The sequence below is a fragment of the Lissotriton vulgaris genome, chromosome 6 (genome assembly GCF_964263255.1).
Source record: "Lissotriton vulgaris chromosome 6, aLisVul1.2, whole genome shotgun sequence".
Lineage (NCBI taxonomy): Eukaryota > Metazoa > Chordata > Amphibia > Caudata > Salamandridae > Lissotriton > Lissotriton vulgaris.
The window spans coordinates 911,855,596-911,867,433 of NC_141694.1; the positions used below are offsets into that span (position 1 = coordinate 911,855,596).

The following is an 11,838-nucleotide window of genomic DNA, read 5'->3' on the forward strand; positions in this document are numbered from 1 at the left end:
GGTAGTGTTTTGATTTTGACGCCTCCCAAACCAGGTTGTCAAGCAAGAGCACCACATCTCGCCCACGATGCACGATATCATGACTGACCTCAACGGGGCCAAGTGGTTCTCCAAGCTCAATCTTAATTCTGTATACCATCAAGTGAAACTGGCCCCTGAGAGCAGGTACAATACAACCTTCTCCACGCGTTTAGGTCTGAGAGGATATAAGAGGTTGAGTTTTGGTGTTTCCTTCGTGGTGAAAGTCTTCCAAAACGCTATCAAGGAGATGCCGTCCGGCATGATGGAGTCCTTAATATCAGAATAGTCTCTTAAATTCTCAAATAGCATGTTCACCTTTGAGACACTCTGTGCCATCTATCAGACTGTTGCCTCACACTGAAGAAAGTCAAATGTTCATTCTACCTGGAATCAATAAAATTCTTTAGCTACCAGTTCTCCAACGAGGGTCTCCGTATGGATCTAAAAAGGGTCATATCCATCTAAACTACACCTACCCCCAGGAATCTAATGGAGGTCTGTAGTTTTCTTGGGATGGCCACATACTCTGGATGTTTTATTCACAATTTGGTCTCTCTATCTGAGCTCCTGAGGGCTCTCACAAGCACCAGTGCATCTTGGGACTTGGCCCACAAGATACCAAGCCTTTCAAGGCAATCCAATAAGCCCTCATGGACAAAACAACCATGGCATATTTCCACCCAAGGAAACAAACAGAGCTAATTGTCAACGCCGTCCCGTTGGCCTAGGAGCTGTGCTCATACAGGCAAACACAATCAGGTCACCAACACCAGCAGGGCACTCTCGGAGATGGAAAGGAGGTATGCCCAGATTGAGAGAGAGAGGCTCTGGCTATAAAGTGTGCCTGTCAACACTGAACTTGTGGCCATAAAGGTAGAGGTGGAAGAGTGGTGACTGACCACAAACTACTATTTCCACTGTCCGCTGGCCCTACACATTTCCCATCATAGAACATTTCCTACTGCCTCGACGCCAACAACCCGGCCGACTATCTAGCTCCCCAATCCCTGCTGACAGAAACCCCGCGGCTAGACAAAGAAGAAGAGCAAATCGAAGAATTTGTCCAAATGGTTGTCTAAGGAACCTGCCCAAATGCACTGATGCTGGATGAACTCAGAGAGGTCACCAACTGGGTCGAGAACCTGGGAAGGGCCAAAGAAGTGCTGGCCCACAGAAAATGGCAACACTTCCTCGATGGATTCCGGTTGCTGAACACAGGCAATCAGCTCACCAGGCAGCAGCTGCGGAGGGTCCATCACAAGCTCAGTAAAGGGCAGCATGGAATATTGCTCTACAGTCAAATTATCATGGTCCCGAGAGAGATGTGGATCTGGGTAGTCAATCTCATCCACATGGGGCACCAAGGCACCTACTCTGACACTCCTGAGGGGGAAAGCCGGGAGTTAGGTCTCTGGTATCTTGCTTAATTGAATTTTTAAAGTAGTTTATCTTTTGGTTTCCTGTGTTTGCATTTTGCATTTTTTAAAACTCACTGCACATTTGGAGTCCAGGATTCCACGGTGCTCCGCCGATTAGGCGTGGAGACCACACCTCCCCACTACGCTGTTGACTCACGCTACGCCCACCTTGAAGGCGGGCGGAGGGACGTGGCGCAATCAGCTGACGAGAGCGGCGTCATCATAAAAGAATACGGGGATGCTTCCGCGCAGCGGACGCGGGCAGCGGGCGTGCCTTTGGCGTGCCGAAGGTGCGCCAAAGGTAAGCCCGTCCGCGGCAGGACGAGGCTAGGGCCCGGGACCCCCTCTCCACCTTTGGCATGCACAACTCAGCAGAAAAATATAGGTTACTCCTCAGCGGAACTCCATAACTTTCGGAGGATTGCATCCAGCTCTTGGGAGGATATGATAACCTGTCCATCAAAATTTCCGGTCCAGTTAGAAGGCCCGGTGGCCTGCAGCAGGTGCACCTTCCAGGGCGACAAACTCATTTGCCATAGGGTGTTTAAACACACCCTGAAGCCCATCAGGGAGGAGGCCCCTACCTTTATGTTTTGCAATGTTAGGTCCCTTCCCAGACATCAGTTTGAAATCTGGGATTTGCTCAACACCTATTCCCCTGAAGTATGTTTTATGACGGAAACCTGGTTGAATGCTACAAATCATCCGTCTATTAACATGGCCATCCCAGAAAATTATAAACTCATTCACCTTGACAGGTCGGATAAAACGGTGGGGGGGGGGGGAATTGCTATAGCCTACAGGCGGCATATTAACATTTCCTGGACTAACTCCCAATTGGATGAGAGTTTGGAAATCAGGATTTTTGAAATAATCTTTTCAGCGTTGGACGGAAGCACTAGTTTATCGGCCTCCTGGCCCAAAAACCGATTTCACTGACACATTTGTGGACCTGATAGCCACGCACGCTCTTGCGGCAAACACATTTCTGGTATTAGGTGACTTTAATTTCCATGGTGAATTAGGTCCCCTACCTGAAGTTAAGAAACTCCTTACTGATATGGAGCAGCTGGGTCTCCATCAAAGAATACAAGGGCCCACGCATAGTGGTGGTCACACTCTTGACCTAGTTTTTACTAATGTAGAGGCGTTTACATTTGATACTCCACTGCCTCTTGCATGGACAGATCATTCGATGATCAAGTTTACATATCTGCTGCCTGCGCGGCCTCAAAGGGATCAGGCTGTTGGTCGGTGTCCTACCGCATACAGACCATGGAACAAACTTACTCCACAGGCTTTTGAGGAAGCCTACCGGCCGCCGTCACAGTTAGAATCCCAGGGGGCAGATAACATGTTGACTGAATTTAATGCAGGGTTGGAAAAAGCATTGGATGCTACCATACCTAGGAAATACAATCTCAGGCCCACGCCCAGCTGAGTCTCAGCTAAATGGTTTACCTCAGAACTGAGCATGGAAAACGCTGCCTGTAAAAAACTGGAACGAGCGTGGCGATATAACAAAACGGTGTAATCAACACACCTTTATGAATCAGCTGTAAGTGTTGGACACCTTTTCCTTAAGGGAGCTCTATCGCAAGCAACAGACAGTCAATGACAGTATCACACTAGGCGTTTTATTCACGCTTCAAAAGAGTTAAACAGTTGCAAAATACTTGGCAGCAAACAACAAAGGATGAAGGGCGCGGTCTTCGGTCTCTCTCTCCCGGTCACTCTTTCCGTAGGATAACCCGTACCGACGTTTCTCAAAAAGCAAATAGAGTAACACTATCGTCACGAACTGTTTAAATTCTTAAAGCTCTAATATGTGCTCCCGTCACCAATAACCTGGGATTCACCGAGACTAGTGGTAGAGTGTAAAGTAGGAGGAAGAGTAGGGGTAGTGAGGGACATGGGAAGGGAAAAACAAATGCGTTATTCCGCATGCAGCGTATACAACTCTATTTGTACCATAAACCCCAAAGTCCTTTGCCCTCCAACCTCCTCCTCCCCCGTTCTCCCCACGTCACTTGCCTGGGGCTACGGTCCCCGGTGACCGTAGCAATGGGTATCGCGGTGTCCTGTTGCTTGGATGGACAGCCGGATACGAGCGCGGTGTTTGTTGGGGAAACCTCCCGTGGACCAGCTCCGTTGCTCCCTTGGTTCTCCTCCGCGTGGTTTTCGGCCACTGGAATCTTCTCTTCTCCTCCACGTGATCCGTCTCCCGTCGTGCAGCTCCCCGTCATAGCTTCGCCTCCTCCGCAACTCCAATCACCCGATGGCCCACACCTGAGCCAACGGCTCCTTTTTAGCTCCTGTCCGTGCCTCTGCTCTTCCTCTCCAGAGACTAGACCTCTCGATCTCCCTTGCTGGAGTGGACCAGTGGACACCATCTTGGAAATCCCGGCAGCCTTGGTGATAGGATGCTCTCTATCACATTGCCTCTCTTCTGAAGATGGACGATCGGGCCATTCAGATGTAGGAAATCTGGATAAATAATCTACGTTCCCTTGGAACTTTCCTGGCATATGTAGAGTCTGAAATGAAAAAGGATGTAAGGCTAAGAACTATCTTAGTACTTTAGCATTGGTTTCCTTATTGGTGGCTAACCAGGTTAAGGGAGCATGATCTGTAACTAAAAAGAAAGTCCTTCCCAACAGATAGTACTGTAGTGACTCCATAGCCCACTTGATGGCTAGACATTCTTTTTCCATAGTGGCATATCGTGTCTCTCTTGGGAATAGTTTGCGGCTTAGAAACAACACTGGTTTAAGAAATCCTTGATTATCTGGTTGAGTTAAAACGGCTCCCAGTCCTTTATCTGAGGCATCTGTTTGCAAAACAAATGTCTTTTTGTAGTCGGGACAAGTCAGAATTGGGGCCTTACATAGTACAGTTTTTAGGGTTTCAAAACTCCTCTCTTGGGTTGAACCCCACCCAATTTTGGCTCTCGAGGGTTTTCCTCTCAATAAGTCAGTGAGAGGGCTGGCCACGTCCGACAGTTGAGGAAAAAATCTCCTATAATATCCAACTAACCCTAGGAAAGCTCTCACTTCCTTTCTAGTGGTAGGTCTAGGAATGTTTTGGATGGCTTCCAGTATGTCGACTTGGAGTTTTAAGGTTCCTTCACTTATGGTGTAACCCAAATACTTTATCTGATGAGTACCCAGAGTGGTCTTCTTTGGGTTCATGGTCAATCCTGCCTGTGTCAAAGTTTCAAATAAGTTCTTGAGGTGCTCTAGATGTGTCTCCCAATCAGGACTATATACAACAATGTCATCTAAATAAGCAACTGCATAATTTTGATGAGCCTTAAGTAAGATGTCCATGAGCCTCTGGAAGGTGGCTGGTGCTCCATGGAGACCAAATGGCATCACCTTGAACTGGTATAACCCTGAGGGTGTAGAGAAGGCTGTCTTCTCTTGAGCTGCATCAGTCAGAGGTATTTGCCAATAGCCTTTGGTTAAGTCAATGGTGGACATCACTCTGACTTCTCCTAGTCTCTCTATTAGCTCGTCTACTCGGGCATGGGATAATTGTCAAATTTTGAATGAGCATTTACTTGGCGAAAGTCAATGCAGAAACGGATACTGCCATCCGGTTTCGGCACTAGAACTATGGGAGAGCGCCATTTACTCTTGGAAGGCTCAATTATACCTGCCTGTAGCATCTTTTCTATTTCTTGTTCTACTGCCTCTCTTCTAGCCTCGGGTATACGATAGGGTCTCTTACCACCCTTCCTGGTGGTGTAACAATATCATGAGCGACCAAGGATGTTCTCCCAGGTTTTCCCGAACTAAGTTCCGAGTACTGGTCAAGTAGCTGTCCTAACTGCTGTTTTTGCTCTAAAGACAATCGGGGTCCCATAGATGGTCGTTCCTCCTGCTCACCCCTCCCAATCTCCTGGGGTAACTCTAGCGGTGAGTGAATAGTTACATTAATGATGGGTTGAACTACCTCTGTCTCTTGGGGTCCTGTGCTTGGCTCCTCCCATTTCTTTAGTAGGTTAATGTGATATGTCTATGTCTGCCCCACCTTGCTGGTATGTGGTACTGCTACTCTATAGGAGACGGGTGTAACTTTCTGAGTAATGGTATATGGCCCTTGCCATGTAGCCAATAACTTCTTGTCAGAAGAGGGGAGCAAAATCAGCACCTTGTCTCCCACCCTCAACTCCCTTAACTGACTTTTTCTGTCATATTGTTCTTTTTGTCTGCCCTGTGCTTTGTCCATGTTTTGATGTACTGTATCCCATAGAGTGGCTAAGGTTTCTTTAAGGGTCTGCATATATCCTAATAGCGGTTTCCCCTCACCATCTTCCTCAGTCCACTGCTCGGCAGCCATATCCAGCAGGGTACGGGGTTTTCTCCCAAATAGTAACTCAAATGGTGAGAATCCAGTGGATTTCTGCTCATGAGTTCTAATGGCAAAGAGTACTAAAGGTAACTCCCTGTCCCAATCCTTCCCTGTTTCGCTTATCAGTTTCTTAAGGATAGTCTTAATCGTTCTGTTATACCTTTCCACCAGACCGTTCGTCTGGGGGTGATAGACTGCTGTTCGGATCTGTTGGACCCCCAAAAGGGAACATACTTCCTTCATGAGTTTCGCCATAAAAGGAGTTCCCTGGTCCGTCAACAATTCCAACGGAAATCCTACTCGGGAGAAGAAAGATATCATAGCCTGAGCCACAGTTAGCGTAGTAATGCTGGTCAGAGGTATAGCCTCCGTATATCTTGTAGCGCAGTCCACTAGTACTAATATATATTGATGCCCTCTAGCTGAAGGAATTAACGGACCTACCAAGTCCATTCCTACACGCTGAAACGGAACATCAATAATGGGTAAGGGACATAGGGGCACTTTCTTATCTTTTGAGGGATTTATCAATTGGCATTTCGGACATGTGGCACAGAACCTGGCAGTTTCTCTATACACTCCTGGCCAGTAAAATCGGTCCAATAAATATTTCAGTGTCAATTCCTGTCCGTAGTGACCCCCACCCGTCTGATTGTGTGCTAGTTGCAAAGCTTGCTCTCGAAATGCTACTGGGACCAAACACTGTTCTACCTTTCCACTCGCTCCTTCACTTGCTCGATACAGTAATCCCTGTTTTATGTAAAAATAGGGTCCTACCTTCGCTGAGTCAGTCTCCTGTACTTGATTCCAGGCATTCGTAAGGGTGCTGTCATCTTTCTGGGCTGCACGGAAACTTCGTGCAGGAGTATCTCCATGCTCTGGGGAAGAAAGTAAACATGAAGCAATAGACTGGCATACACTGGCATACTTCTCTTTGTCCCTTCTTTTCTCATTCTTAGACTTATGTTCTCTGTCTCTCGGTTGAGCTATGTTTTCGCTAGAAAACAGAGCTTCTTGTAGCCACTCTGCTCTGGCTTCTTGCTCCGATGCTTCCATCAAGTATTCATGAAATCGGGGAAGATCTGTTCCCAACAAAATATATTCTGGGAGTCTGGGGACTACCCCCACCCTCCGGACCTGGTTATAGCCGTCTATTTCAAGTAAGACTTCCGCTAAAGGATACTCCTTAACGTCTCCGTGAACACAGGAAACCAGAACGGTTTCTCCCTCGCATAGAGAGTTCAGGGGTACTAAATCTTGCACTACTACTGTTTGGTGACATCCTGTGTCTAGTAAAGCCTCAATAGGTTTCCCATTTAATCTAATGGTTTTCTTGTATGTCTTTCTACATAAACCAGTGACCAAGACTCGTCCTCGGGACCAACCCACTTCCATTGGTTCGGAGCCTTTATTGTTTAGGGGACAGTTGCGTGATATATGTCCCCACTCCGCACATCTAAAGTATTGGGGTCCCATCTGAACAGGTGAGTTAGTTTTTGGGAAGGACTTAGGTGTGGGCTTAGTGTTAGGAAAAGAGCGTTTCTCTACACTATCATTGGGAGCTCTAGGTGCAGTTTTAGGGAACACAATAGGGGCTCTCCCAGTAGGGGCCTTGAAATCTGGAGACCTATGGTAAGCACAGGCTAGTTCAATAGCAGATTGGGACGTTAACCCAGGGTGTTGTTTTAACCAGGCTCTAGTATTCGCAGGTAAAGCCTCCAGATATTGTTCCAGAAAAACTTGTTCCTTGACTTCCTCCATTGTGGTAGTATGAGGTTGAAGCCACCTATTCCCCAAGTCTCGGACCCTGTAAAACAGCGCTCGGGGATTATCACCTGTAACCCATTTCTCTTTACGGAAGCGTGCCCTATAATACTCTTGGTCACACCCTAATCTCTCTAAGATTGCCTTCTTTATCTCTGTGTAAGGAGTTACTCCCGCTAGGTTAGCGGCTTGGTATGCCGCCTGCAGTTCCCCAGACAATAACGATGCTACATATTGTCCCCATCTTTCTGCAGGCCAAGTAGCGGTGGTAGCAACCCTTTCAAAATTAGTAAAGAAGAAATCTGGATCTTCTCCTACTTGAAATTTCTGTAACACACTGCCTGGTATATTAGGGTGAACACAGGCATTAGAAATTGCATCTGTAAGACGTAGAATAGCTGTATCTTGTATTTTCTGGTTACTTGTTAACAGAATTGCTTGCTCTTTCATGGCCTCTTGAAATTACTCTCTTTCTTTTTGTGCATTCTTATTTTGCTGCTCAAACACTAATTGAAAATGTCTCTGACCTTCTGCCAGTTGCGTTATCATGTCTTGCACTGTCACTGGTTGTGTCATTTTGTATCAAATGACGGTATCCCACTTCTGACACCACTGTAAGCGTTCAACACCTTTTCCTTAAGGGAGCTCTATCGCAAGCATCAGACAGTCAATGACAGTATCACACTAGGCGTTTTATTCACGCTTCAAAAGAGTTAAACAGTTGCAAAATACTTGGCAGCAAACAACAAAGGATGAAGGGCGCGGTCTTCGGTCTCTCTCTCCTGGTCACTCTTTCCGTAGGATAACCCATACCGACGTTTCCCAAAAAGCAAACAGAGGAACACTACCGTCACGAACTGTATAAATTCTTAAAGCTCTAATATGTGCTCCCGTCACCAATAACCTGGGATTCACCGAGACTAGTGGTAGAGTTTAAAGTAGGAGGAAGAGTAGGGGTAGTGAGGGACATGGGAAGGGAAAAACAAATGCGTTATTCCTCATGCAGCGTATACAACTCTATTTGTACCATAAACCCCAAAGTCCTTTGCCCTCCAGCCTCCTCCTCCACCTTTCTCCCCACGTCGGTAAGTAGACATAATATCGAGTTTTTTATCTCGACTAGACATAATATCGAGTTTTTAATTTCGACTAGACATAATATCGACTAGACATAATATAGACTACAAAAATATCGACTAGAAAAATGTAATATCGACTAGAATAGCAATAATATCGATTCAAAAATATAGAATGGACATAATATCGACTAGACAGAATATAGACAACAAAAAAATTGAATTTACGGTAAGTTAATATTAGTGTTTAATTTTTGTGTTATATAATTCTGTAGTGGGTTGTGGGTTTATAGGGGAATAGGGTGGGAAGTAATTTAATTATAATTATTTAAATATGTTATTTTATTAATTGGTATTTATTTAAAATTAATTGTTAATTAATTATTAATTGGTAATTAATTAAAATATAATTGGTGATTAATTGTAATTGATTATTTGATAAATATTTTATTTTTAGTAATTTATTTTCTGTAGCGGGTTGGGGGTTTATAGGGGAATAGGGTGGGAAGTAATTTAAATATAATAATTAAATATGTTATTGAATTGGTATTTATTTAGAATTAATTGTTAATTAATTATTAAATGGTAATTAATTAAAATATAATTGGTAATTAATTTTAATTGATTAAGTGATATATATTATATTTTTTGTAATTTATTTTCTGTAGCGGGTTTTGGTGTTATAGGGGAATAGGGTGGGAAGTAATTTAATTATAATTAATAAAATATGGTATTTAATTAATTATTATTTATTTAAAATTATTTGTTAATTAATTATTAATTGGTAAATAATTAAAATATAATTGGTAAATAATTTATATTGATTAATTGATAATTTAGCGGGTTGTGGGTTTATAGGGGAATAGGGTGGGAAGTAATTTAAATATAATTAATTAAATATGTAAATTAATTAAATGTTATTTATTTAGACTTAATTGTTCAATAATTATTAATTGGTAATTAATTACAATATAATAGGTAAATACATTTAAATGATTAATTGATAAATATGTTAATTTAATTAATTTAATTTCTGTAGTGGGTTGTGTGTTTATAGAGGAATAGTTTTGGAATTCATTTAATTGTAAGTAATTACATTGTTTTAAAAAATATATTGTTTATTTTGTAAAATAATTTTAAAATTTAAATTAATTGATTGTTAATAGGTAAAATATTAGTATTAGTAGGTAATTTATATTATTAAATAATTTGTATTTTACAATTTAATAGATTATTTAATATAATTTACACAATTCTAAAATATTTAAAATATTTTGTAATAGATTTTACTATTTATGTTATTTATATTTATATAAGAAGTATTTACTTTCCCTACTTTTACACTCACTGGAGTTGGAATAGTAAATTTAACCCCTACGCTATCGAACGCTTTCCCTACTGTTACACTCTCTGGAGTTGGGCTAGTAAATTTTACCCCTACGCTATCCAACGCTTACCCTACTGTTACACTCTCTGGAGTTGGAATAGTAAATTTTACCCCTACGCTATCCAATGCTTACCCTACTGTTACACTCACTGGAGTTGGAATAGTAATTTAAACCCTTACGCTATCCAACGCTTTCCCTACTGTTGCACTCACTGGAGTGGGAATAGTAATTTTTACCCTTACGCTATCCAACCCTTTCACTACTGTTGCACTCTCTGGAGTGGTAATAGTAATTTTTACCCCTATGCTATCCAATGCTTTCCCTACTGTTGCACTCTCTGGAGTTGGAATAGTAATTTTTACCCCTACGCTATCCAACGCTTTCCCTACTGTTGCACTCATTGGAGTTGGAATAGTAAATTTAACCCCTACGCTATCCAAAGCTTTCCCTACTGTTACACTCTCTGGAGTTGGAATTGTAATTTTTACCCTTACGCTATCCAACGCCTACCCTACTGTTACACTCACTGGAGTTGGAATAGTAAATTTTACCCCTACGCTATCCAATGCTTACCCTACTGTTACACTCACTGGAGTTGGAATAGTAAATTTTACCCCTACGCTATCCAACGCTTACCCTACTGTTACACTCACTGGAGTTGGAATAGTAATTTAAACCCCTATGCTATCCAAAGCTTTCCCTACTGTTGCACTCACTGGAGTTGGAATAGTAATTTTAACCCCTACGCTATCCAACGCTTTCCCTACTGTTACACTCTCTGGATTTGGACTAGTAAATGTTACCCCTACGCTATCCAATGCTTTCCCTACTGTTGCACTCACTGGAGTTGGAATAGTAATTTTAACCCCTACGCTATCCAACGCTTTCCCTACTGTTACACTCTCTGGAGTTGGAATAGTAATTTTAACCCCTACGCTATCCAACGCTTTCCCTACTGTTGCACTCACTGGAGTTGGAATAGTAATTTTAACCCCTACGCTATCCAACGCTTTCCCTACTGTTACACTCTCTGGAGTAGGAATAGTAATTTAAACCCCTACGCTATCCAATGCTTTCTCTACTGTTACACTCTCTGGAGTTGGGCTAGTAAATTTGACCCCTACGCTATCCAAAGCTTTCCCTACTGTTACACTCTCTGGAGTTGGAATTGTAATTTTTACCCTTACGCTATCCAACGCCTACCCTACTGTTACACTCACTGGAGTTGGAATAGTAAATTTTACCCCTACGCTATCCAATGCTTACCCTACTGTTACACTCACTGGAGTTGGAATAGTAAATTTTACCCCTACGCTATCCAACGCTTACCCTACTGTTACACTCACTGGAGTTGGAATAGTAATTTAAACCCCTATGCTATCCAAAGCTTTCCCTACTGTTGCACTCACTGGAGTTGGAATAGTAATTTTAACCCCTACGCTATCCAACGCTTTCCCTACTGTTACACTCTCTGGATTTGGACTAGTAAATGTTACCCCTACGCTATCCAATGCTTTCCCTACTGTTGCACTCACTGGAGTTGGAATAGTAATTTTAACCCCTACGCTATCCAACGCTTTCCCTACTGTTACACTCTCTGGAGTTGGAATAGTAATTTTAACCCCTACGCTATCCAACGCTTTCCCTACTGTTGCACTCACTGGAGTTGGAATAGTAATTTTAACCCCTACGCTATCCAACGCTTTCCCTACTGTTACACTCTCTGGAGTAGGAATAGTAATTTAAACCCCTACGCTATCCAATGCTTTCTCTACTGTTACACTCTCTGGAGTTGGGCTAGTAAATTTGACCCCT

At 43.1% G+C, this 11,838-nt stretch overlaps 1 protein-coding gene across 1 annotated transcript; it reads right to left on the bottom strand.

The window, feature by feature from the left end:
• Positions 1 to 1,049: 1,049 nt before the first annotated feature.
• Positions 1,050 to 8,135, bottom strand: LOC147708151 (uncharacterized). The gene is given in 3 exon segments (XM_086925713.1): positions 1,050 to 1,404; positions 3,474 to 3,976; positions 6,573 to 8,135. Coding segments are annotated over 3 exon segments (2,421 nt in total).
• Between the last annotated feature and the right edge of the window lie 3,703 nt (positions 8,136 to 11,838).